Source organism: Cherax quadricarinatus, chromosome 44 (assembly GCF_038502225.1).
Source record: "Cherax quadricarinatus isolate ZL_2023a chromosome 44, ASM3850222v1, whole genome shotgun sequence".
Lineage (NCBI taxonomy): Eukaryota > Metazoa > Arthropoda > Malacostraca > Decapoda > Parastacidae > Cherax > Cherax quadricarinatus.
In genome coordinates, this window is record NC_091335.1 from 23,806,149 (window position 1) to 23,831,253 (window position 25,105).

The 25,105-nt window shown below is 44.7% G+C and overlaps 1 protein-coding gene across 1 annotated transcript in view; it reads right to left on the bottom strand.

The window, feature by feature from the left end:
* Positions 1–25,105, bottom strand: part of LOC128697404 (uncharacterized) — a 924,312-nt gene that overhangs the window by 36,298 nt on the left and 862,909 nt on the right. Inside the window, exons 14-15 of the mRNA XM_070094201.1 lie at positions 17,227–17,280; positions 4,139–4,845 (exon numbers count right to left, since the gene is read on the bottom strand). Coding sequence (XP_069950302.1) covers positions 4,139–4,845; positions 17,227–17,280 — 761 coding nt within the window. The remainder of the gene's footprint in view (positions 1–4,138; positions 4,846–17,226; positions 17,281–25,105) is intronic.

A 25,105-nucleotide genomic window follows, 5' to 3' on the forward strand; every position in this document is an offset into this window, starting at 1 on the left:
AATAATATATGGGGAAGCAGGGGAGAAAATAAGAATATATGGCGAAGCAGGGGAAGAAAATAAGAATATATGGGGAGGCAGGGGGAGAAAATAAGAATATATGAGGAGGCAGGGGGAGAAAATAATATATGGGGAGGCAGGGGAGAAAATAAGAATATATGGGGAGGCAGGGGTAGAAAATAAGAATATATGGGGAGGCAGGGGAAGAAAATAAGAATATATGGTGAGGCAGGGGAAGAAAATAATAATGTATGGGGAGGCAGGGGAGAAAATAAGAATATATGGGGAGGCAGGGGGAGAAAATAAGAATATATGGGGAGGCAGGGGGAGAAAATAAGAATATATGGGGAGGCAGGGGAAGAAAATAAGAATATATGGGGAGGCAGGGGAAGAAAATAAGAATATATGGGGAGGCAGGGGAAGAAAATAAGAATATATGGTGAGGCAGGGGAAGAAAATAAGAATGTATGGGGAGGCAGGGGGAGAAAATATGTATATATGGGGAGGCAGGGGGAGAAAATAAGAATATATGGGGAGGTAGGGGAAGAAAATAAGAATATACAGGGAGGTAGGCGAAGAAAATAAAAATGTATGTTGAGGCAGGGGAGAAAATAAGAATATATGGGGAGGCAGGGGGAGAAAATAGGAATATTTGGGGAGGCAGGGGCAGAAAATAAGAATATATGGGGAGGCAGGGGGAGAAAATAAGAATATATGGGGAGGAAGGAGGAGAAAATGAGAATATATGGGTAGGCAGGGGGTGAAAAGAATATATGGGGAGACACTGGGAGAAAATAAGAATATATGGGGAGGCAGGGGGAGAAAATAAGAACATATGCGGAGGGAGGATGAAAATATATGGGTGGGGAGTGGAGTGTGTGAAAACTCTTACCTGACGATTAACGAGGTCATAAAACAGGATGGAATATTGGGAAGATTTACTAGAGACGAGGCATGACGTAAAGCCCCGGGCGGCCACTCTACCTTATGATGAGCAGAGCAAGGAGAGGGAGAGAGGGAGAGGGAGAGAGAGATAGAGAGAGAGAGGGAGAGAGGGGGAGAGAGAGAGGGAGAGAGAGAGAGAGAGAGAGAGAGAGAGAGAGAGAGAGAGAGAGAGAGAGAGAGAGAGAGTGGAGATAGGATTGTTAAGGGATACGTGGGAAGGGAGACAGGGAGAAACAGAAGGGAAGAGGGAGAAGATAGGGGTGGAGGAGGGGATGCATGAAGTTGAAAATGAAATAGGAAGGAAACAAGAGGAAGAGAATGTGGGGAGGAGAATAATATGGAACCTGTAACCATCTTACTTTTTCTATGATGTCTTCATTGCACTGTATACCAGCTGCTTCCAGACACTTCCTCGGATTTACATCGTTTTCAGGTATGATGAAGCAAGCTTTTTACCACTCCATTAGATGGTGAGAATTTTCTCTGTCATTTACTCAGACGTTATTTAGGCTGCGTATCCGTCAGATGTGTTTTTGTATTCTGGGAATCTAGTTGGGAGATCACAAGAAGCTTCATCATGTGATCTGCTTCGTCCTGCACATGGTATGGCGTAGATGCTGGCTCTACTGGGAGTAAGGTGATGCGAGGTGTGCCTTATATCTACGATAGTCCTAGTAGGTGTATGCTATACTAGCGTTGAGTCTACGTCGCGCGGGGACGATGATTTCAGAGGGCCAGTAGGAAGGAGGATACTTTCAAGGTGCTGTCAGCACAAAGATTATAACACGATATTGTGTATGTGACGCTGACATGAAATAAAGCGAAGGTTGAAGGGCAGTGAGAGAATCAGAAATGTTATGTCATTTATCTTCGATGATGTCGCTATTAAAACTTCGTTAGACTGATAATTAGGTTCTTGTCCACATATCTCATCTAAATGATGCTGGAAGAATGCTAGTGGAACGGTTATCCTTAAGCTGCTCCATGCACAAGTTGGCAAGACCTGAATTACTGTAGATAAATGCTGTACGAAACCCATAAGTTGATAAATGAGACACTTGGGCAACATTTAGGGATCAATCTGAATTATTGCATTTCTCTTGGCAGTGTCGTCGCTCAGGCCAAGTGTCGGGGAAAATAAAAAGCTTAGCATATAAGGCCGATTATTCAGTCAGTAGGAACACAAGTGAAGAGAGATGTAACGTGTAGATTAGACAGTTTTTGTTTCTAATTCAGAGGTTATCTCATCGGTCCAGATACCCAGAGTGATGAAGAGGATTCTGGCTAGTCAGTCAGTAATCTTATGTCTCCGGTAATATGTCTCATAGGAATATTGGGTTTGTGGGATCTGAGAGATCATACATCCTCGTTTACTTGGATTACTGACAACCGGATAGCTGAGTTTGCTTCCTAGTTCAGATTTTCCGAGTGTCTTTAGTGTTTGATAGGAAGTCTTTCAGTGTGTTTGATAGGAAGTCTTCAGTGTGTTTGGTAAAGTCGTTGGTAGTGATGGTATCATAGGCTGAGGCATCATTAAGAAGTTCGTTCATTTTCTGTAGGTAAGAGGGGGCAGGTGTTCATGATAAAGATGTTTAACACACAGTACAGCCAATGTCTTCACCATACCACTGACTAGACGAGGCAATGTCCTTAAAGCTGAAACTACCTCATGACTGCTCAGCTAGAATCTCGGAACACAAATATGACTGAAGGTACATAATCTCAATAATGCCTGTGAAAACCAGTGACAACTCTGACCATCTCATGGCTTGGGACAAAGCTTGTCTCATCTTGTGGCAAATGTAAGGGGAAGTGCCAGGAAGCAGCTGCTGTACAGTCCATTGAAAACGCTGAAGAAAACAAAGGATTATTCCGAGTTTCACCTCCACGTATACACTTTAAATGCTACGAGCACAACCTGTTCCATCAATCCATCTAAATCTCAACTTAGTCCAGTAGGACTAAACTCGAGGCATAACAATACTGAGACTGGAACAATATACAAATAACCCGCACATGGAATGAAACTTATGACGACGTTTCGGTCCGGTTGAGACTCATTAACTAGTCGATAAATCAGACACATGTGCAACTCTTGGGTATCTTTATTGAGGAAACGTTTCGCCACACAGTGGCTTCATCAGTCCCTCAACCTTGAGTCGATGTGGTCAGTCCATCATTCTCCGTACATGCAATTCCGCCTGGCTTACTTAGGTTTGTTAGTGTTTAGCAATAATCACGTTTAGGATGTACAAGAGTCTTAAAGATCATCACTGGCTCAGCATCTAGTCCGCAGGCCCTTGGTATTCAGTCATTTTCCTAGCAGTTAATTTTCTTGGGGCGTGATTACCCCTCAAGTATTCTGCTCTATTGAGTAGTACGTAAATTTTATGTCCATAGCTCAAAAATTCGAACCTTCCTCTAGGGTTCACGAATATTGATAATTTGAGGTAGGAAAGGCTTTTTCAAATTATCACACAAAAGTCTTTTTGGAAAGAAAACAAAAGCAATTCCGACAGCCAGGAGAAGTATCCCTTTCCGGGGATACCAGATACCGTAACTGAAACAATGTTCACCTAACCTGCAATTCGGAAATGTAACTTTAAACGATGTCTTTAGGAGAATTACATGTGCAGGACACTGTACAAGGAAGAAATGAGGAAAGGTGCAAGTGAATAAGGTCTCTGTGCGAAACATGGCGAAAGATGACGTCAGAGGAAATAATACGTCGTCCCTGTTAGCAATACTAAGCAGACATAGACACAACACTTGTCTCATGAATACCTGGTGTTGCTCACACTGGCAAACCTTGACTGGCTGTGGCCCCGAGGGGTCGCTACTAACTAAACCAAATTATCACAATACTAAAACAGCACCTGGGGAATTGGATGGGAGAGAGATTAATTTTTTACAGAAATCAGTTTTACAGGCTAAGAGCTGTTATCCTACCTCAGGATGCGACCCACACCAGTCGACTAACACTGCTAGGCGAACAGGGGGAAGCGTGTGTAAGGAAACATGCCCAGTGTTTTCACTCGTACCTGGTATCGAACCCCAGACATGCAGTGTATGAACTGAGTGCGCTACCAACCGAGCCATGGTACACATTAGGTATAATGAAAGGTATGAGAAGGTAGCTTAAATCACTTACATCAAAACCCTTTCATTTTTGAACAATAATAAAGTACTGTACCTGACGGAGAGGATTGACAACAATGTCTCCCACGGTGCTGAGAGGTCGCTGGTTTGTCCCACCGCTGCCGCCTGGAGCGCTCCTGAAGACGACACCAGCCGTGGGTCTGAGAATGGGTGGGCTGCCTCTGCTCCGGAGGGCGACTTCCGTCCCTACCTTCCCACCTGTCGAGCCTCGAAACCCAGTTAGCCTGGAAATCCCTGCAGAAGGGCTACCTTCTCCTATATAGCCCGGAGTTCTTGGACTTCCCGCGGGGCTAGAGCTTTCGGCACAACCAGTAGTCCTTTGGCTTCCTGAAGGACTTGAGCTGCCCACACAACCTGAAGTCCTTTGGCTCCCTGAAGGACTGGAACTACCAACACAACCAGTAGTCCTTTGGCTTCCGGAGGGACTTGAGCTGCCCACACAGCCAGTAGTTCTCTGACTGCCAGTGGGACTCGAATCAGATAGACACCCTGTGGACTGCTGGCTTCCCGTGGGGCTTGTGGTGCCCCTGGATCCCGCCCCGGGGAGTTTTACCTCCCCGGGGCATCCTGCTGAACTTCTCCTTTCACCAACACCTGCAGACTTCTCACCGATGGCACTAGACGATGAAGTAGACTGAACACCATTTAAATCCACCACGGTGTTACCAGTCTGCTCTGATGCCCCTGCTCCTGCTGCTGCCACTGCTGCTGCTCCGCCAGAAGACTGATCAAAGGTCTTCTCTGTGTGAGAGAGGAGAAAAAGAAGAGGAGTCAGGCAGAGTGCAGAGACGACCAACCTGCAGTGGAATATTGAATACTGATACACTCGTAAAAGCTTAACTGCTGCTCAAGGCTCTCAGCAGAGAAAGAGGCGGTCACTCAGACCAGCAGAAACGGAAGGAGCATAAATGAGAGGAAGGGAAATGGAAGACAAACACGATCACAGAGGAAGGCAACGCCCTTGTAGGAAGAGATATTCCCTAAAAATAAAAATAATTTGTATTCAAAAAGAGATATATAACAGGGGGCAGAAAAAATGGAAGTAACCAACCAATGACGAGAGAAAGAACGGCAGACAAGGGAACTGGAAAGCTCCAAGACAGGAGAAATATAGGCTGTTTAGTAAAATTCAAAAACAGAAGAAACTAAAATAAAAAAAAGGAGAGAAACGTGAGCTGAAGACAACTCGAAAAGATTGAAATGAAAGAAAATATTTGAAATAGTTTTATTAAGCAGCGTGAGTGGCAGCCAGGCAGTTAATGACCTCCAGGTGGTGTGCAGAGATGGGGAGAGAGGGGGAGAGAGAAGAGAGAGGGGGAGAGGGAGAGAGGGGAAGTGTGTGTGTGTGGACATATTACACTGGACGGATATATAAACTCCTACAGTGTATAAACACACAAATGTACATCTCAGTGAGTAAACACCCAAAGGTATGTATCTTCCTGTTGACCCACAGTTCCTGTGTACCGAGAGGTGTACGTCTTGACGCATATACACTGCTTGTGTGTGTGTGTGTACCACGAGAATATATTTCAATACTTGTTTTCGAGATTCAAGCAACCTTGATGTCAGCATCAAAGAGAATTGCGGCTTTAAAGACAATTTTACAGGAGTAGCTGGAATCTAACCTAACTCTGATGGTTACAATATCCCAGTGTAACAGTGTACCTACACGCTTCAATGAGGAAACAACCTACATGACTTTCTTTCGAAGACGGGTACGCCAGCAGTGTGTTGCTGTACTGCTGTGTGCTGCTGTACTGCTGTGTGTTGCTGTACTGTGTGCTGCTGTACTGTGTTGCTGTACTGTGTGCTGCTGTACTGTGTGCTGCTGTACTGTGTTGCTGTACTGTGTTGCTGTACTGTGTGCTGCTGTACTGTGTGCTGCTGTACTGTGTGCTGCTGTACTACTGTGTGCTGCTGTACTACTGTGTGCTGCTGTACTGTGTGCTGCTGTACTACTGTGTGCTGCTGTACTGTGTGCTGCTGTACTACTGTGTGCTGCTGTACTACTGTGTGCTGCTGTACTGTGTTGCTGTACTACTGTGTGCTGCTGTACTGTGTGCTGCTGTACTACTGTGTGCTGCTGTACTACTGTGTGCTGCTGTACTGTGTCCTGCTGCACTGTGTGCTGCTGTACTACTGTGTGCTGCTGTACTACTGTGTCCTTCTGTACTGTGTGCTGCTGTACTACTGTGTCCTGTACTACTGTGTGCTGCTGTACTGTGTCCTGCTGTACTACTGTGTCCTGCTGCACTACTGTGTGCTGCTGTACTACTGTGTCCTGCTGCACTACTGTGTGCTGCTGTACTGTGTGCTGCTGTACTACTGTGTCCTGCTGCACTACTGTGTGCTGTTGTACTGTGTGCTGCTGTATTACTGTGTGCTGCTGTACTGTGTCCTGCTGTACTACTGTGTGCTGCTGCACTACTGTGTGCTGCTGTACTGTGTGCTGCTGTACTACTGTGTGCTGGTGTACCGTGTGCTGCTGTACTACTGTGTGCTGCTGTACTACTGTGTCCTGCATTGTGTGCTGCTGTACTACTGTGTCCTGCATTGTGTGCTGCTGTACTACTGTGTCCTGCTGTACTGTGTCCTGATGCACTGTGTGCTGCTGTACTACTGTGTGCTGCTGTACTACTGTGTCCTGCTGTACTGTGTCCTGCTGTATTACTGTGTCCTGCTGTATTACTGTGTCCTGCTGCACTACTGTGTGCTGCTGTACTGTGTGCTGCTGTACTACTGTGTACTGCTGTACTACTGTGTGCTGCTGTACTATGTGACAGTTACTTTGAGAACAAAACTGACCTATGTCGTCCCTCTTATGTTCCGTTACACAGGTAAGATTTTTGTACAGGTGGTAATGAACTATGTCATTCGGTTTCGCACGTCCTGACAGCGATGGTCAGAAGACGACCAGAAACCTAACTGCAGCGTGACGGAAAACAATTTATTGTCCCCTGACTCGGGTCAACACTGTTGCCATAATTTTTAAAGGGGTTGACCGATAAGCCAGTGGAAGGCATCGGTCAGATGACCAAAAGTTTTAGTGGAGGTCATATGACTAAAACCGGCGTCAGGAAACACTTGTCCTGTTTCCTAATAAATTCTACCTAAGTACTGGAAAAGTGTTCACTTCTATGGGACATCGGTAGAAACCTTTACTTTTGATGAGTTCCGAGTGTTTTTCTACTCCCAAAGCCCGACCTTGGGCAAGGCTCGTCTGGTCAACTAGACTTAGGTTGTTGGTGGCCCGTTGGCCCACATATCCATCACAGCCTGGTTGATCTGGTGGACAGCAGATCAAGCAACTGAGTCTGCATGATCATTACCCTGGACATCAACGTCTCTCCAGAGACACAACAGAAAACTCCTAGATTTGGCTTGCTAGAAAACGGGCATAACAAACTACTACGACTGGAAGGTTAAGATACAGACGGCAGGGATAAATAAGGACCACAACTCTGCGTCAGTAATGTTGTCTGGCGCTCAGATATCCTCGCCAACCACAACTTCACTTCTGACTTACTACCTAATAATGACTTCAGTTACATTCATGTATATACTAACGAAACTTGTATGTATACTAACATCTGTATGTATACTAACGATACCTGTATGTATACTAACGACATCTGTATGTAATGACATCTGTATGCATACTAACATCTGTATGTGTACTAACGATACCTGTATACATACTAACTGCATCTGTATGTATACTAATGATATCTGTATGTATACTAACGATACCTGTACGTATACTAACGACATCTGTATACTAATGACACCTGTATGTATACTAACGATACTTGTATGTATTAACACTTGTGTATTCTCAGTCTTTAAAAATTAATCACATTTGACGCCCATGGAAAGAAAAAAAGCTGGTCTAACATCGCTAAATCCTCACGAGGATCTGTTGTATAAAGAATCCGGGGATTTTGTATAGCAATCTTGCTTAAGACTATGCACATCTGACTCTACTAAATAGCTGTCAAGTTTGTACATTCCATCACTTGAATTGTATAAGGCATTCCTATTATATTTTATGAGAGAGGATTCAATTATGTTCTGTCCATAACAGAATTATTGGGTACAATGACCTGAGTTGCTGCGCACCCCGGCGGATGACTGCAAGTACTGTGATTAAAGACTGTATTTGACTCCTGAGCCGTCCTTACCGAGTACTGATATTGGGCTAATCTGATTTCAAGTGGTTTACCTGTCTGCCCGATGTACTGAAGAGAGCATAGTGTGCAGGGGACCTTGTAAACACCACTAACACTGTTGGATGGTGCATTCTTAATCACCTTCTGCATCACTGTCCTGAAGCTCTTGAAGACAATATTTATACTGAGCTCTCTTAATACATCAAGCAGAGTGGCCGTGTTCTCACTGTAAGGTAAAAACCAGTATATATTTCCTGGAAGGTGTTTCCCTAGATTCAGTCCTGAAGAAAGTCTTCTTGGCTGCCAGTAATGTCTTCTCAACAAAATCGGCAGGATATCTCAGTTTAGTGGCCATACTGAATGCCTTATTATCATCATCCAGATATTCCGGGCTACAAATACGTAAAGCTCTCAAGAACACTGTAGGGAAATTACTCCTTTTAACCCTAGATTCATGAGTGGAATAATAGAGAATGTATGACAACACATTGACTGTAAATTTAAATTTCTTGACAACACAATGGAATAAGACATCTCACTCTGTGTCAGGGGCCGCCAGTGATACCTTCTGCCTTGACTCGCAGAATTTCCCTTCCTAACAGCGCACGACAGTGTGAAAGATCTACAACTAAAGAAAGGTTGCCATCCCAATGTGGCTTCTTGTATATATATATATATATATATATATATATATATATATATATATATATATATATATATATATATATATATATATATATATATATATATATATACACACATATACATATAATATATATATATATATATATATATATATATATATATATATATATATATATATATATATACACGCATACACACACGCATACACACACACACACACACACACACACACACACACACACACACACACACACACACACACACACAGGCCAGGAGCTGAGTATCGACCCCTGCAACCACAATTAGGCGAGTACAAGGGGACACAGTTGGAAGTTGGAGACTCAAATGAATCACATGGATGTTAGGAAGTATTTCTTCAGTCACAGTAGTCAGAAAGTGGAATAGTCTGGGAAGCGATGTAGTTGAGGCAGGATCCATACATAGCTTTAAGCAGAGGTATGATAAAGCACATGGTGCAGGGAGAGTGATCTAGTAGCGACCAGTGAAGAGGCGGGGCCAGGAGCTATGAATCGACCCCTGCAACCACAACTAGGCGAGTACACACACACACAGTTTAATTTGGTTGCTGTATGTGTGTGGAGGAAGAAAGATCCAGGAAGGGTGGACAAGAACTTCCCCTGAGAGCGACGCAGGTAGAGAAAAATCCAGAAATAATTAACATGAACGTGCCGAGAGGAGGTGACCCCCTATTGGGGAAGAGGTGACCCCCGGGGAGATGACCCTTGAACTGGTGACCCCCTGAAGGTGAACATTGTGGGGTAAAGCCACGACACTACAATTGGTCTAACACTGGAGAGACCACAACACTACAAATGCAGCAACACAAGAGGGACCACAACACTACAACTGCAGCAACACAAGAGGGACCACAACACTACAAATGCAGCAACACAAGAGGGACCACAACACTACAACTGCAGCAACACAAGAGGGATCACAACACTACAACTGGAGCAACACAAGAAGGACCACAACACTACAACTGCAGCAACACAGGAGAGACCACAACACTGCAACTGCAGCAACACAGGAGGGACCACAACACTACAACTGCAGCAACACAAGAGGGACCACAACACTACAACTGCAGCAACACAAGAGGGATCACAACACTACAACTGCAGCAACACAAGAGGGACCACAACACTACAACTGCAGCAACACAAGAGGGACCACAACACTACAAATGCAGCAACACAAGAGGGACCACAACACTACAAATGCAGCAACACAAGAGGGACCACAACACTACAACTGCAGCAACACAAGAGGGATCACAACACTACAACTGGAGCAACACAAGAAGGACCACAACACTACAACTGCAGCAACACAGGAGAGACCACAACACTGCAACTGCAGCAACACAGGAGGGACCACAACACTACAACTGCAGCAACACAAGAGGGACCACAACACTACAACTGCAGCAACACAGGAGAGACCACAACACTGCAACTGCAGCAACACAGGAGGGACCACAACACTACAACTGCAGCAACACAAGAGGGACCACAACACTACAACTGCAGCAACACAGGAGGGACCACAACACTACAACTGCAGCAACACAAGAGACACCACAACACTACAACTGCAGCAACACAAGAGGGACCACAACACTACAAATGCAGCAACACAAGAGGGACCACAACACTACAAATGCAGCAACACAAGAGGGATCACAACACTACAACTGCAGCAACACAAGAGGGATCACAACACTACAACTGCAGCAACACAAGAGGGATCACAACACTACAACTGCAGCAACACAAGAGGGACCACAACACTACAACTGCAGCAACACAGGAGAGACCACAACACTACAACTGCAGCAACACAGGAGGGACCCCAACACTACAGCTGCAGCAACACAAGAGGGACCACAACACTACAACTGCAGCAACACAAGAGGGACCACAACACTACAACTGCAGCAACACAAGAGGGATAACAACACTACAACTGCAGCAACACAAGAGGGACCACAACACTACAATTGCAGCAACACAAGAGGGACCACAACACTACAACTGCAGCAACACGAGAGGGACCACAACACTACAAATGCAGCAACACAAGAGGGACCACAACACTACAACTGCAGCAACACAAGAGGGACCACACCACTACAACTGCAGCAACACAAGAGGGACCACAACACTACAAATGCAGCAACACAAGAGGGACCATAACACTACAACTGCAGAAACACAAGAGGGATCACAACACTACAACTGCAGCAACACAAGAGGGATCACAACACTACAACTGCAGCAACACAAGAGGGATCACAACACTACAAATGCAGCAACACAGGAGGGACCACAACACTGCAACTGCAGCAACACAGGAGGGACCACAACACTACAACTGCAGCAACACAGGAGGGACCACAACACTGCAACTGCAGCAACACAGGAGGGACCACAACACTACAACTGCAGCAACACAAGAGGGGCCACAACACTACAACTGCAGCAACACAGGAGGGACCACAACACTGCAACTGCAGCAACACAGGAGGGACCACAACACTACAACTGCAGCAACACAAGAGGGACCACAACACTACAACTGCAGCAACACAAGAGGGACCACAACACTACAACTGCAGCAACACAGGAGGAACCACAATACTACAACTGCAGCAACACAAGAGGGACCACAACACTACAACTGCAGCAACACAGGAGTTACCACAACACTACAACTGCAGCAACACAAGAGGGACCACAACACTACAACTGCAGCAACACAGGAGTTACCACAACACTACAACTGCAGCAACACAAGAGGGACCACAACACTACAACTGCAGCAACACAGGAGTTACCACAACACTACAACTGCAGCAACACAGGAGTTACCACAACACTACAGCTGCAGCAACACAAGAGGGACCACAACACTACAACTGCAGCAACACAGGAGGGACCACAACACTACAACTGCAGCAACACAGGAGGGACCACAACACTACAACTGCAGCAACACAGGAGGGACCACAACACTGCAACTGCAGCAACACAGGAGGGACCACAACACTGCAACTGCAGCAACACAGGAGGGACCACAACACTACAACTGCAGCAACACAGGAGGGACCACAACACTGCAACTGCAGCAACACAGGAGGGACCACAACACTACAACTGCAGCAACACAGGAGGGACCACAACACTACAACTGCAGTAACACAGGAGGGACCACAACACTACAACTGCAGCAACACAAGAGGGACCACAACACTACAACTGCACCAACACAAGAGGGACCACAACACTACAACTGCAGCAACACAGGAGGGACCACAACACTACAACTGCAGCAACACAGGAGGGACCACAACACTACAACTGCAGCAACACAAGAGGGACCACAACACTACAACTGCAGCAACACAAGAGGGACCACAACACTACAACTGCAGCAACACAAGAGACACCACAACACTACAAGTGCAGCAACACAAGAGGGACCACAACACTGCAACTGCAGCAACACAGGAGGGACCACAACACTACAACTGCAGCAACACAAGAGGGACCACAACACTACAACTGCAGCAACACAAGAGGGACGACAACACTACAACTGCAGCAACACAAGAGGGACCACAACGCTGCAACTGCAGCAACACAAGAGGGACCATAACACTACAACTGCAGCAACACAAGAGGGACCACAACACTACAACTGCAGCAACACAAGAGGGACCACAACACTACAACTGCAGCAACACAAGAGGGACCACAACACTACAACTGCAGCAACACAAGAGGGACCACAACGCTGCAACTGCAGCAACACAAGAGGGACCATAACACTACAACTGCAGCAACACAAGAGGGACCACAACACTACAACTGCAGCAACACAAGAGGGACCACAACACTACAACTGCAGCAACACAAGAGGGACCACAACGCTGCAACTGCAGCAACACAAGAGGGACCACAACACTACAACTGCAGCAACACAAGAGGGACCACAACGCTGCAACTGCAGCAACACAAGAGGGACCACAACACTACAACTGCAGCAACACAAGAGGGACCACAACACTACAACTGCAGCAACACAAGAGGGACCACAACACTACAACTGCAGCAACACAAGAGGGACCACAACACTACAACTGCAGCAACACAAGAGGGACCACAACACTACAACTGCAGCAACACAAGAGGGACCACAACACTACAACTTCAGCAACACAAGAGGGACCACAACGCTGCAACTGCAGCAACACAAGAGGGACCACAACACTACAACTGCAGCAACACAAGAGGGACCACAACGCTGCAACTGCAGCAACACAAGAGGGACCACAACACTACAACTGCAGCAACACAAGAGGGACCACAACACTACAACTGCAGCAACACAAGAGGGACCACAACACTACAACTGCAGCAACACAAGAGGGACCACAACGCTGCAACTGCAGCAACACAAGAGGGACCACAACACTACAACTGCAGCAACACAAGAGGGACCACAACGCTGCAACTGCAGCAACACAAGAGGGACCACAACACTACAACTGCAGCAACACAAGAGGGACCACAACACTACAACTGCAGCAACACAAGAGGGACCACAACACTACAACTGCAGCAACACAAGAGGGACCACAACACTACAACTGCAGCAACACAAGAGGGACCACAACACTACAACTGCAGCAACACAAGAGGGACCACAACACTACAACTGCAGCAACACAAGAGGGACCACAACGCTGCAACTGCAGCAACACAAGAGGGACCACAACACTACAACTGCAGCAACACAAGAGGGACCACAACACTACAACTGCAGCAACACAAGAGGGACCACAACACTACAACTGCAGCAACACAAGAGGGACCACAACACTACAACTGCAGCAACACAAGAGGGACCACAACACTACAACTGCAGCAACACAAGAGGGACCACAACACTACAACTGCTTCACTGAAGGAAACCATAACAGCATGTTATGTCACTGAGTGTGTTCCTTTGTTCTCACACAGTCAATAGTTGGCCGGGGTAAAAATAATCTTCCCTTGTGAACGTGCTATCTATATCAATGCGCGCACACACACACACACACACACACACACACACACACACACACACACACACACACACACACACACACACACATGGGAGGAAATCCTGAACACAGTTCAGTGGGAAAGGGAACTGGAAGGAAAGTCAGTAGATGAGATGGAGACACTAAGCTGGAAAGTGCCGGAAGAACTTTGTATCAAGAAGAACAGGAAATAGCGAAGACAAACATCCCTTCGTTCAAACAAAGATGCAAAATCAACATAAGAGCTAGGGAAACTATAGTAAGCGAAGGGCAGACGATAAGAAATACGAATATACAAGGCTGAGAAGCCGAGTGACACTTCGTGAATGATATATCCTAGGCCAAGTCTGAACCAAAACAGCTTCACAGCTACAACAAGAGAAAGATTATAGTGAAATACCAAATAATTCGAGCAAGGAATAGAGGACGAGAGCTCACAGAATATTAAAAGTCCGCGAAGTCTTTAATAAACAGTTTAAGAGAGTCTTCTCACTGGAAACGGGCAACGCCAGGAAGCTAACAGCAGGAGAGAGAGAGAGAGATAAAGTACACTGACAGGTACTGGATATCACACACAAGAGGCGAAGAGGGAAAAAATCTTTAATAGAACTGGATACATCAAAGGCAGTGGAACCAGGCAAGGTTTCTTCATAGTTTCTGTGAAAGGTAGTAGAAGCCTTGTCCTAACCAATTGCTAGGATCTACAGTACGTCAGTAGATCCTGAACAGTTGTCAGAGACCTGGAAGACAGCGAATGTAGTCCCTATATTTAAGAAAGGAGACAGACAGGAAGCGTTGAACTACAAGGCAGTTTCACAGACATATACCATGCAGGGCAACGGAGAATATAGTCAAAAAGGAGAATGGTAGAGCATTTGAAAAGAGTGGTTCCATAATCAATGACCGGCAAGGGTTCGGAGATAGTAAATCTTGTCTTACTAACCTGTTGGAATTTTATGACAAAGAAACTGACATGAGACAGGAGATAGGGTTGAATGGACAGCATTTTATTAGACAGCAAGAAAATACTTTGATACTGTTTCCCACAAGAGACGGGCTAAAAAATATGAGAAGCAGGAAGGAATAATGAGTAAAGTACTCCGGCAGATGAAGGAGTACCTCAGGGGACGAAAGCAGACTGTCCGAGATGAGATGCCAGAATGTGGAAAAGTAACCAGTACTGTTTATGGTTTGTGTGAACGACGGACCAGATGGGATCGAGTCAGCTGTTTCTCTGTCCACCTTTGATGTAAAACAAGTGAGAATAAAAAGAGATGAGAAGGGAAAAGGTTGCAAATAAATTTGGACGAACTTTAGAATTGATCAGACAAGTGGTTGACTGAATGCAACAACAAATGAAGATTGATGAAGGGACCAGAAGAACGGGAATGGAATACAGACTCGAGTGACAGGCGGTAGACCTTAAAGAGAAAGACCTCAGAGTGAGCATAGTGCCTAGCATATCGCTAGAGGCTCATATCAACTAAATCTCTATAGTCAATGCTCACTTGACAAATCTAAGAGGGGCTTTCGGGGATCTCAGTCATTAAGGGTCTTTTATGCAACATATGTCAAACCTATTTTGGAGTAATGCAGCGTCGGTATGGAATCCACCCCTGAGAAAACATGTTAAGAAACTAGAGAAAGTGTAGAGGAATGCATAGAGACTAGTTTGTGAAGTGAAGGGTATGAGGAACGAAGAAAGGCTAACGGACAGACTAGCAGAGACATGATGACAAACAAAATACTCAGGAACTGATAGGGCAGACAGAGACGGTGCTCGAGAGGCGGGAAACAGGTACTCGGCGGCACAACTGGACGTTAAACATACAGAGGAGTCACAGGGATGACAGTAGTCAAAAGTGAGATGACCTCTAAAAAGTGGTGGTGGCAGACTCCACAAGCAGTTTGAAGAGTAGGTAAGATAGGGCCCAAGAGATTAGGAGGGAGTAAATTAGGTAAGCGGCAAGTTGAGAGGTGGGACCAGGAGCTAGGACTACCTCTGCAACCACATAAAGGTACGTACATATAGGTGAATACACACGTGCAAGATAAGATTTCGTTCGGATTTTTAACCCCGGAGGGTTAGCCACCCAGGATAACCCAAGAAAGTCAGTGCAAGAATGGACACACGTTCAAGTATGGATATACATGCAAGGATACAGAGAGAGAGAGAGAGAGAGAGAGAGAGAGAGAGAGAGACTGAACTGAATGAAAAAAGGACAAATATAGGAGAAAACCCAAGAAAAAGCCATTGTAAGGAAAGTTAAACTGAGGAGGTAGCATTTAGATTTGATAATAAACAGCCAAAGAAAGGAACAGAATGAATGATAAATTGGATAAATACCTAAACTTACAATACAAGAAATAAGAGAAAGGGAACTAAAACACTAAACTAGGGAGAAGGATGTTTGCAGGAGAAAAACCACCAAAGACGGCAGAGAAAATGTGAAAAATCGAGAGTTGCAGAGAATGAGAGGGAAGAGAAAAAAAGGGGAAAACATCCTTAGGACTGAATCTTCTCTGGTACTCGACTACAACACTGTATTCTGACTGCAAGTACACACACACACACACACGTACACACACGTACACACACGTACACACACACACACACACAGGGACAAGGGTTCACAACTGGAAGCTGAAGACTCAGACGAGTCACAGGGACGTTAGGAAGTATTTCTTCAGTCATAGAGTTGTCAGCAAGTGGAATAGCCTAGCAAGTGAAGTAGTGGAGGCAGGAACCATACATAGTTTTAAGAAGAGGTATGACAAAGCTCATGAAGCAGAGAGAGGATCCAGTAGCGATCAGTGAAGAGGCGGGGCCAGGAGCTGAGTCTCGACCCCTGCAACCACAATTAGGTGAGTACACACACACACACACACACACACACACACACACACACACACACACGTACACACACACACACACACACACACACACACACGAACACACACACACACACACACACACACACACACACACACACACACACACACACACACACACACACACACACACACACACACACACACACACACACACACACACGTACACACACACACACACACACACACACACACACACACGTACACACACACACACACACACACACACACACACACACACACACACACACACACACACACACACACACACACACACACACACACACACACACACAAACTCACCTTTATGCCAGAAGCGCTGGGGTGAAGACGTCCTTTTAGCAGAGAAGGATGATCCTGTAGGATATATTAACGTTAACTTTAACACCTTTGGAAAGTAAATAATAATAAAAATATTACAGCTGCTACTACTAATAATAATGCCAATACTACTACTACTACTACTAATAATAATAATAATAATAATACCACTACTACTACTACCACTACTACCACTACTACCACTGCTACTACTACCACTACTACTACCACTACTACTACTACTACCACTACTACTACCACTACTACTACTACCACTACTACTACTACCACTACTACTACTACCACTACTACTACTACCACTACTACTACTACTACCACTACTACTACCACTACTACCACTACTACTACTACCACTACTACTACTACCACTACTACTACTACCACTACTACTACTACCACTACTACTACTACCACTACTACTACTACCACTACTACTACTACCATTAATCGTAGGTAAGTTTGCACTGTTACTGTGATTCTGAACGTCCCGTGTGGTAACCGAAGAACTTCTCTTCTGATCGGCTTCAAACCCTCTTCGCTGGTGTATCTTACATAAATGATGGTTGGGACTAATTCTGGGCCGTACAGGCGCTAGTTCTGGGTCGTACAGGCGCTAGTTCTGGGCCGTACAGGCGCTAGTTCTGGGCCGTACAGGCGCTAAACTCTCAACTTCACGGAAGACTTGGTAAAAATATGATTTACGTATTGGTTTCCATGTGATAACCTGTAAATCCCTCCCTCCCTGTCTGCCCTCCTCCCTCCCTGCCTGCCCTCCTTCCTCCCTCCCTGCCTGCCCTCCTCCCTCCCTGCCTGCCCTCCTTCCTCAGTCCTTGCCTGCCCTCCTCCCTCCCTGCCTGCCCTCCTCCCTCCCTCCCTGCCTGCCCTCCTCCCTCCCTGCCTGCCCTCCTTCCTCAGTCCTTGCCTGCCCTCCTCCCTCCCTCCCTGCCTGCCCTCCTCCCTCCCTGCCTGCCTCCCTCCCTCCCCCCTCTCTCCCTCCATCCCTGCCTGTCTCCCTCCCTGCTTGCCTCCCTCCTTCCCTGCCTTCCTCCCTCCCTCCCTGCCTTCCTCCCTCCCTCCCTCACAGCCAGCCAGCCTCCCTCCCTGTCTCTCTCCCTGCCTGCCTATCTCCCTTCCACCCAGCCTCCTTCCCTCCCTTAACCCCTCCCTCCCTGTGTGTCAATCTACACCTTTGTGTGTGTGTGTGTGTGTGTACGTACAAGTTTCATGTACACCATCTGAGGGCTGGGGGACAGAGCCATCAAGTCACAGGTGGCGAGGCAGGTCAACAGCTGGTCTGGGGCCTGGCTTCCTGATATTACTACACGGCTCCACCTGACTCACCCTCTTATCCATATTACTGCTTCACTTATATTATACTGACTCACCTCACTTACTGACTCATGTCACACTTAGGTCACTCACTAAGGATCATTCACTAAGGCCACTACGATCACTCACTAAGGATCATTCACTAAGGTCACTAAGGATCATTCACTAAGGTCACTCACTAAGGATCATTCACTAAGGTCACTCACTAAGGATCATTCACTAAAGTCACTCACTAAGGATCATTCACTAAGGCCACTAAGGTCACTCACTAAGGATCATTCACTAAGGTCACTCACTAAGGATCATTCACTAAGGTCACTCACTAAGGATCACTCACTAAAGTCACTCACTAAGGATCATTCACTAAGGCCACTAAGGTCACTCACTAAGGATCACTCACTAAGGTCACTCACTAAGGATCATTCACTAAGGTCACTCACTAAGGATCATTCACTAAGGTCACTCACTAAGGATCATTCACTAAGGTCACTCACTAAGGATCATTCACTAAGGTCACTAAGGATCATTCACTAAGGTCACTAAGGATCATTCACTAAGGTCACTCACTAAGGATCATTCACTAAGGTCACTCACTAAGGATCATTCACTAAAGTCACTCACTAAGGATCATTCACTAAGGCCACTAAGGTCACTCACTAAGGATCATTCACTAAGGTCACTCACTAAGGATCACTCACTAAAGTCACTCACTAAGGATCATGCACTAAGGCCACTAAGATCACTCACTAAGGTCACTAAGGATCATTCACTAAGGTCACTCACTAAGGGTCACTCACTAAGGATCATGCACTAAGGCCACTAAGATCACTCACTAAGGTCACTAAGGATCATTCACTAAGGTCACTCACTAAGGATCACTCACTAAGGATCATGCACTAACGCCACTAAGGTCACTCACTAAGGATCATTCACTAAGGTCACTCACTAAGGATCATTCACTAAGGTCACTCACTAAGGATCATTCACTAAGGATCATTCACTAAGGTCACTAATGTCACTCACTAAGGTCACTAATGTCACTCACTAAGGATCATGCACTAAGGTCACTCACTAAGGATCATTCACTAAGGCCACTAAGGTCACTCATTAAGGATCATTCACTAAGGTCACGAAGGATCATTCACTAAGGCCACTAAGGTCACTCACTGAGGATCATTCACTAAGGTCACTCACTAATGATCATTCACTAAGGTCATTCACTAAGGCCACTAAGGTCACTCACTAAGGATCATTCACTTAGGTCACTCACTAAGGATCATTCACTAAGGCCACTAACGTCACTCACTAAGGATCATTCACTAAGGTCACTCACTAAGGACATTCACTAAGGCCACTAAGGTCACTCACTAAGGATCATTCACTAAGGTCACTCACTAAGGATCATTCACTAAGGTCACTCACTAAGGATCATTCACTAAGGTCACTCATAAGAACATAAGAAAGGAGGAACACTGCAGCAGGCCTGTTGGCCCATACTAGGCAGGTCCTTTACAAATCATCCCAATAACAAACATTTGACCAACCCAATTTTCAATGCCACCCAAGAAACAAGCTCCGATGTGCAAGTCGCTCTCAAATCCAACCCCTCCCACTCATGTACTTATCCAACCTAAATTTGAAACTACCCAAAGTCCTAGCCTCAATAACCCAACTAGGTAGACTGTTCCACTCATCAACTACCCTATTTCCAAACCAATACTTTCCTATGTCCTTTCTAAATCTAAACTTATCTAATTTAAATCCATTACTGCGGGTTCTCTCTTGGAGAGATATCCTCAAGACCTTGTTAATATCCCCTTTATTAATACCTATCTTCCACTTATACACTTCGATCAGGTCTCCCCTCATTCTTCGTCTAACAAGCGAATGTAACTTAAGAGTCTTCAATCTTTCTTCATAAGGAAGATTTCTGATGCTATGTATTAATTTAGTCATCCTACGCTGAATGTTTTCTAACGAATTTATGTCCATTCTGTAATATGGAGACCAGAATTGAGCTGCATAATCTAGGTGAGGCCTTACTAATGATGTATAAAGCTGCAGTATGACCTCTGGACTTCTGTTGCTTACACTTCTTGATATAAATCCCAATAATCTATTTGCCTTATTACGAACGCTTAGGCATTGCTGTCTTGGTTTAAGGTTGCTGCTTACCATAACCCCCAAGTCCTTTTCGCAATTTGTATGGCTAAGTTCTACATTATTTAACTTATAAGTGCTAGGGTTATGGACACTCCCGAGCTTCAGAACCTTGCATTTATCTACATTGTACTGCATCTGCCACTTTTCTGACCAAGAGTAGAGTTTGTCTAAATCCTCCTGAAGTTCCCTAACATCTACGTTTGAATCAATTATCCTACCTATCTTCGTGTCATCGGCGAATTTGCTCATATCACTAGTAATTCCTTCATCAAGATCATTGATATATATATTATAAACAACAACGGGCCCAAGACTGATCCCTGTGGAACGCCACTTGTTACTGATCCCCACTCGGATTTAACCCCATTTATGGACACTGCTTCCTGTCTGTGAGCCATGATTCGATCCAGGAGAGCACCCTTCCCCCAATGCCATGAGCTGCTACTTTCTTCAACAGTCTTTGGTGCGGAACTCTATCAAATGCCTTACTAAAATCTAAGTAAACAATATCAAATTCTTTATCGTGGTCAACAGCCTCAAAAGCTTTAGTGAATAAGGTTAATAAATTAGTTAGACAAGACCGGCCTCTTGTGAATCCATGCTGAGTATCATTAATCAAGCTATGCTTATCGAGATGGCTTCTTATAATCTCAGCTATAATTGACTCTAGTAATTTGCCTACAATTGAGATCAGGCTTATTGGGCGGTAATTTGACGGTAACGACTTGTCCCCTGTTTTAAAAATAGGAATTACATTAGCCATCTTCCACATATCAGACACTACACCTGTTTGAAGAGATAAATTAAAAATATTAGTTAATGGTTCACAGACTTCCATTTTGCATTCCTTTAGAACCCTTGAAAAACCTCATCAGGACCCGGTGACTTATTTTGCTTCAGTCGGTCTATCTGCTTCACAACCATTTCACTAGTGACTGTGATGTTACATAATTTAACTTCTTCTGGCCCACTATAAAAATTAATTACTGGAATATTATTAGTGTCTTCCTGTGTAAAAACCGAGAGAAAATAATTATTTAAAATCGAGCACATTTCATTCTCTTTGTCAGTAAGATGCCCATAGTTATTTTTAAGGGGACCTATCTTATCTCTGACTTTTGTTCTATATACCTGGAAAAAACTTTTTGGGTTAGTTTTAGAATCCCTAGCAACTTTAATTTCATAGTCCCTTTTAGCTTTTCTTATCCCCTTTTTAATGTCCCTCTTAATGTCAATATACTGATTCATAAGATGACCCTCGCCTCTTTTGATACGCCTATAAATTCCTTTCTTATGCCCTAGTAGATATTTCAGCCTATTATTCATCCATTTTGAGTCATTTCTATTTGATCTAATTTCTTTATAAGGGATAAACGTTCTTTGAGCAGCATGTATTGTGTTCAGAAAACTGTCATATTGATAGCTCTCTTCGTTACCCCAGTCAACAGATGATAAGTGTTCTCTAAGCCCATCGTAATCTGCTAAGCGAAAATCTGGGACTGTTACTGAGTTATCCCTACTATCATACTTCCATTCAATTCTAAATGTTATTGATTTGTGGTCGCTAGCACCCAGTTCCTCTGAAACTTCTAAATTATTAACAAGGGATTCATTGTTTGCCATAACTAAGTCAAGCAGGTTATTACCCCTTGTAGGTTCTGTCACAAACTGCTTCAAAAAACAATCCTGAACTACTTCTAAGAAGTCGTATGATTCTAAATTCCCAGTCAAGAAATTCCAATCAATATGACTAAAGTTAAAGTCTCCTAGAATTACTACATTATCGTGCCTTGTGGCCCTAACAATTTCCTCCCATAGTAGTCTCCCCTGGTCCCTATCTAAATTTGGGGGACGGTATATCACACCTAAAATTAACTTTTCATGCCCCTCTGAAAATTCTATCCAAACAGACTCTGTATGTGTTACTTCAGACTTAATACCCGTTTTTATGCAACAGTTCAAGCGATCTCGGACATACAGTGCCACCCCACCCCCCTTCCCGATACTTCTATCTACTTGGAACAATTTAAAACCCTGAATGTGACATTCTGCAGGCATGTCCCGACTTTTTGAATTAAACCACGTCTAAGTAATGGCAAATACATCTATGTTACCTGCACTAGCAACTAGTCTCAACTCGTCCATCTTATTCCTAGCACTGCGACTATTTGTGTAATAAATACTTAAAGACCCTCCTCTCTCTTTACCCTTCCTGCTCCTTTCTGTTATTCCACTAAACCTATTACTGTCCTTGTCAATTAGTGCCACTGGCTTTCCAATATCCACCTTATTTTGCCTATTACTAGTTCTAGTACTCATATTACTACCCTGAGACTTCACAGTTTTCCCGCCAAAACCCATACCACTATTCCTAGTTTAAAGACCTAACAGCTCCCTCCACTGCGTTGGCCAGTGCTCCCACCCCACACCTAGATAAGTGAACCCCATCCCTGGCATACATGTCATTTCTGCCATAGAAGAGGTCCCAGTTGTCAATGAATGTTACTGCATTTTCCTTACAGTATTTGTCCAGCCAGCAATTGACACCAATTGCTCTGGACAACCATTCATTTCCAACTCCTCTCCTTGGCAAAATGCCACATATGACAGGTTTCCCACCCTTCCTTCTAATTATCTCTATTGCTGACCTATACCTGCTAATCAGCTCCTCACTCCTACGTCTGCCAACATCGTTGCCTCCAGCACTGAGACAGATAATAGGATTGCTCCCATTACCTCTCATGATGTCATCCAGACGGCTAACAATATCCTTCATCCCAGCCCCAGGAAAACACACTCTCTGCCTCCTACTCCTATCCTTCAAGCAGAATGCCCTATCCATGTACCTAATCTGGCTATCCCCAACAACAACAATGTTTTTACCTTCCTTGGCGTCGTCCGTCGTGATGCTCCGCGTAGTCGACTCACATTCGCCAGGTAGCATTACAACACTTGTAGAATTCGTCAAGACGTTCTCGATGGTCTTCGTTGGGGTTTCTAGGGATGTCTCACTCACGTCTGCCAATGCTTCTTTTGTGCTCGTTGTGGCATTCCCAGTAGAACACTCACATTCGTCAGGTAGCACCGAGAATGGGTTGGAAGTTTCCACGGTAGTCTTCTGGTTTCTCGTTGTTTCTGCCTCTCCAACCGTTTTCTTGATCTTCAGCTTGGTTCCATGTTGCCCGGCCACTGACCAAGCTCCCCTCTTAACCTGGGGACTCAACAACAGAAGGATTACTACGAATCCTCTTGTTCTCCTCCGTTAATCGCCGTATCTCCATCTTAGCAACTCTGAGCTCTTCTCTCAGCTGCTGGTAAAGTTGCTCAAGAGAGGGCATCCTGGTTCAGATTCACAGAGAGCACACAAACAGGTCTTCACAGAGCTAAGTACACGTCACCACGGAGCTAAGTACACGTCACCACTCAAAGCTAAGTACATGTCATCACTGAGCTAAGTACACGTCACCACTGAAACAATTTGTAGATGAATGGTTCAGAGAACCGACATGTTGATAAATTAGACACATGTGCAACTCTTGGGTATCTTTATTGAGGAAACGTTTCGCCACACAGTGGCTTCATCAGTCCATACAAAGGAGAATCTTGAAGAACAGGAGGAGAATGAGGTAATCAGTCCACTCACTAAGGATCATTCACTAAGGTCACTCACTAAGGATCATTCACTAAGGTCACTCACTAAGGATCATTCACTAAGGTCACTCACTAAGGATTATTCACTAAGGTCACTCACTAAGGATCATTCACTAAGGTCACTCACTAAGGATCATTCACTAAGGTCACTCACTAAGGATCATTCACTAAGGTCACTCACTAAGGATCATTCACTAAGGTCATTTACTAAGGTCACTCACTAAGGATCATTCACTAAGGTCACTCGCTAAGGATCATTCACTAAGGTCACTCACTAAGGATCATTCACTAAGGTCACTCACTAAGGTCACTCACTAAGGATCATTCACTAAGGTCACTCACTAAGGATCATTCACTAAGGCCATTCACTAAGGATCATTCACTAAGGTCACTCACTAAGGTCACTCACTAAGGATCATTCACTAAGGTCACTCACTAAGGATCATTCACTAAGGATCATTCACTAAGGTCACTGACTCACGACTTAAGTCATACACTGACTCAAAATCCACTGAAATTACTGATATTCAGATTATATTCAGTGGTATTGAAATACACTATACATCCACTTGTTTATAATACAGCCAACACTGGGATAATATAGCCAGCACTGGGATAATATAGCCAACACTGGGATAATATAGCCAACACTGGGATATAGACAACACTGGGATAATATAGACAACACTGGGATAAT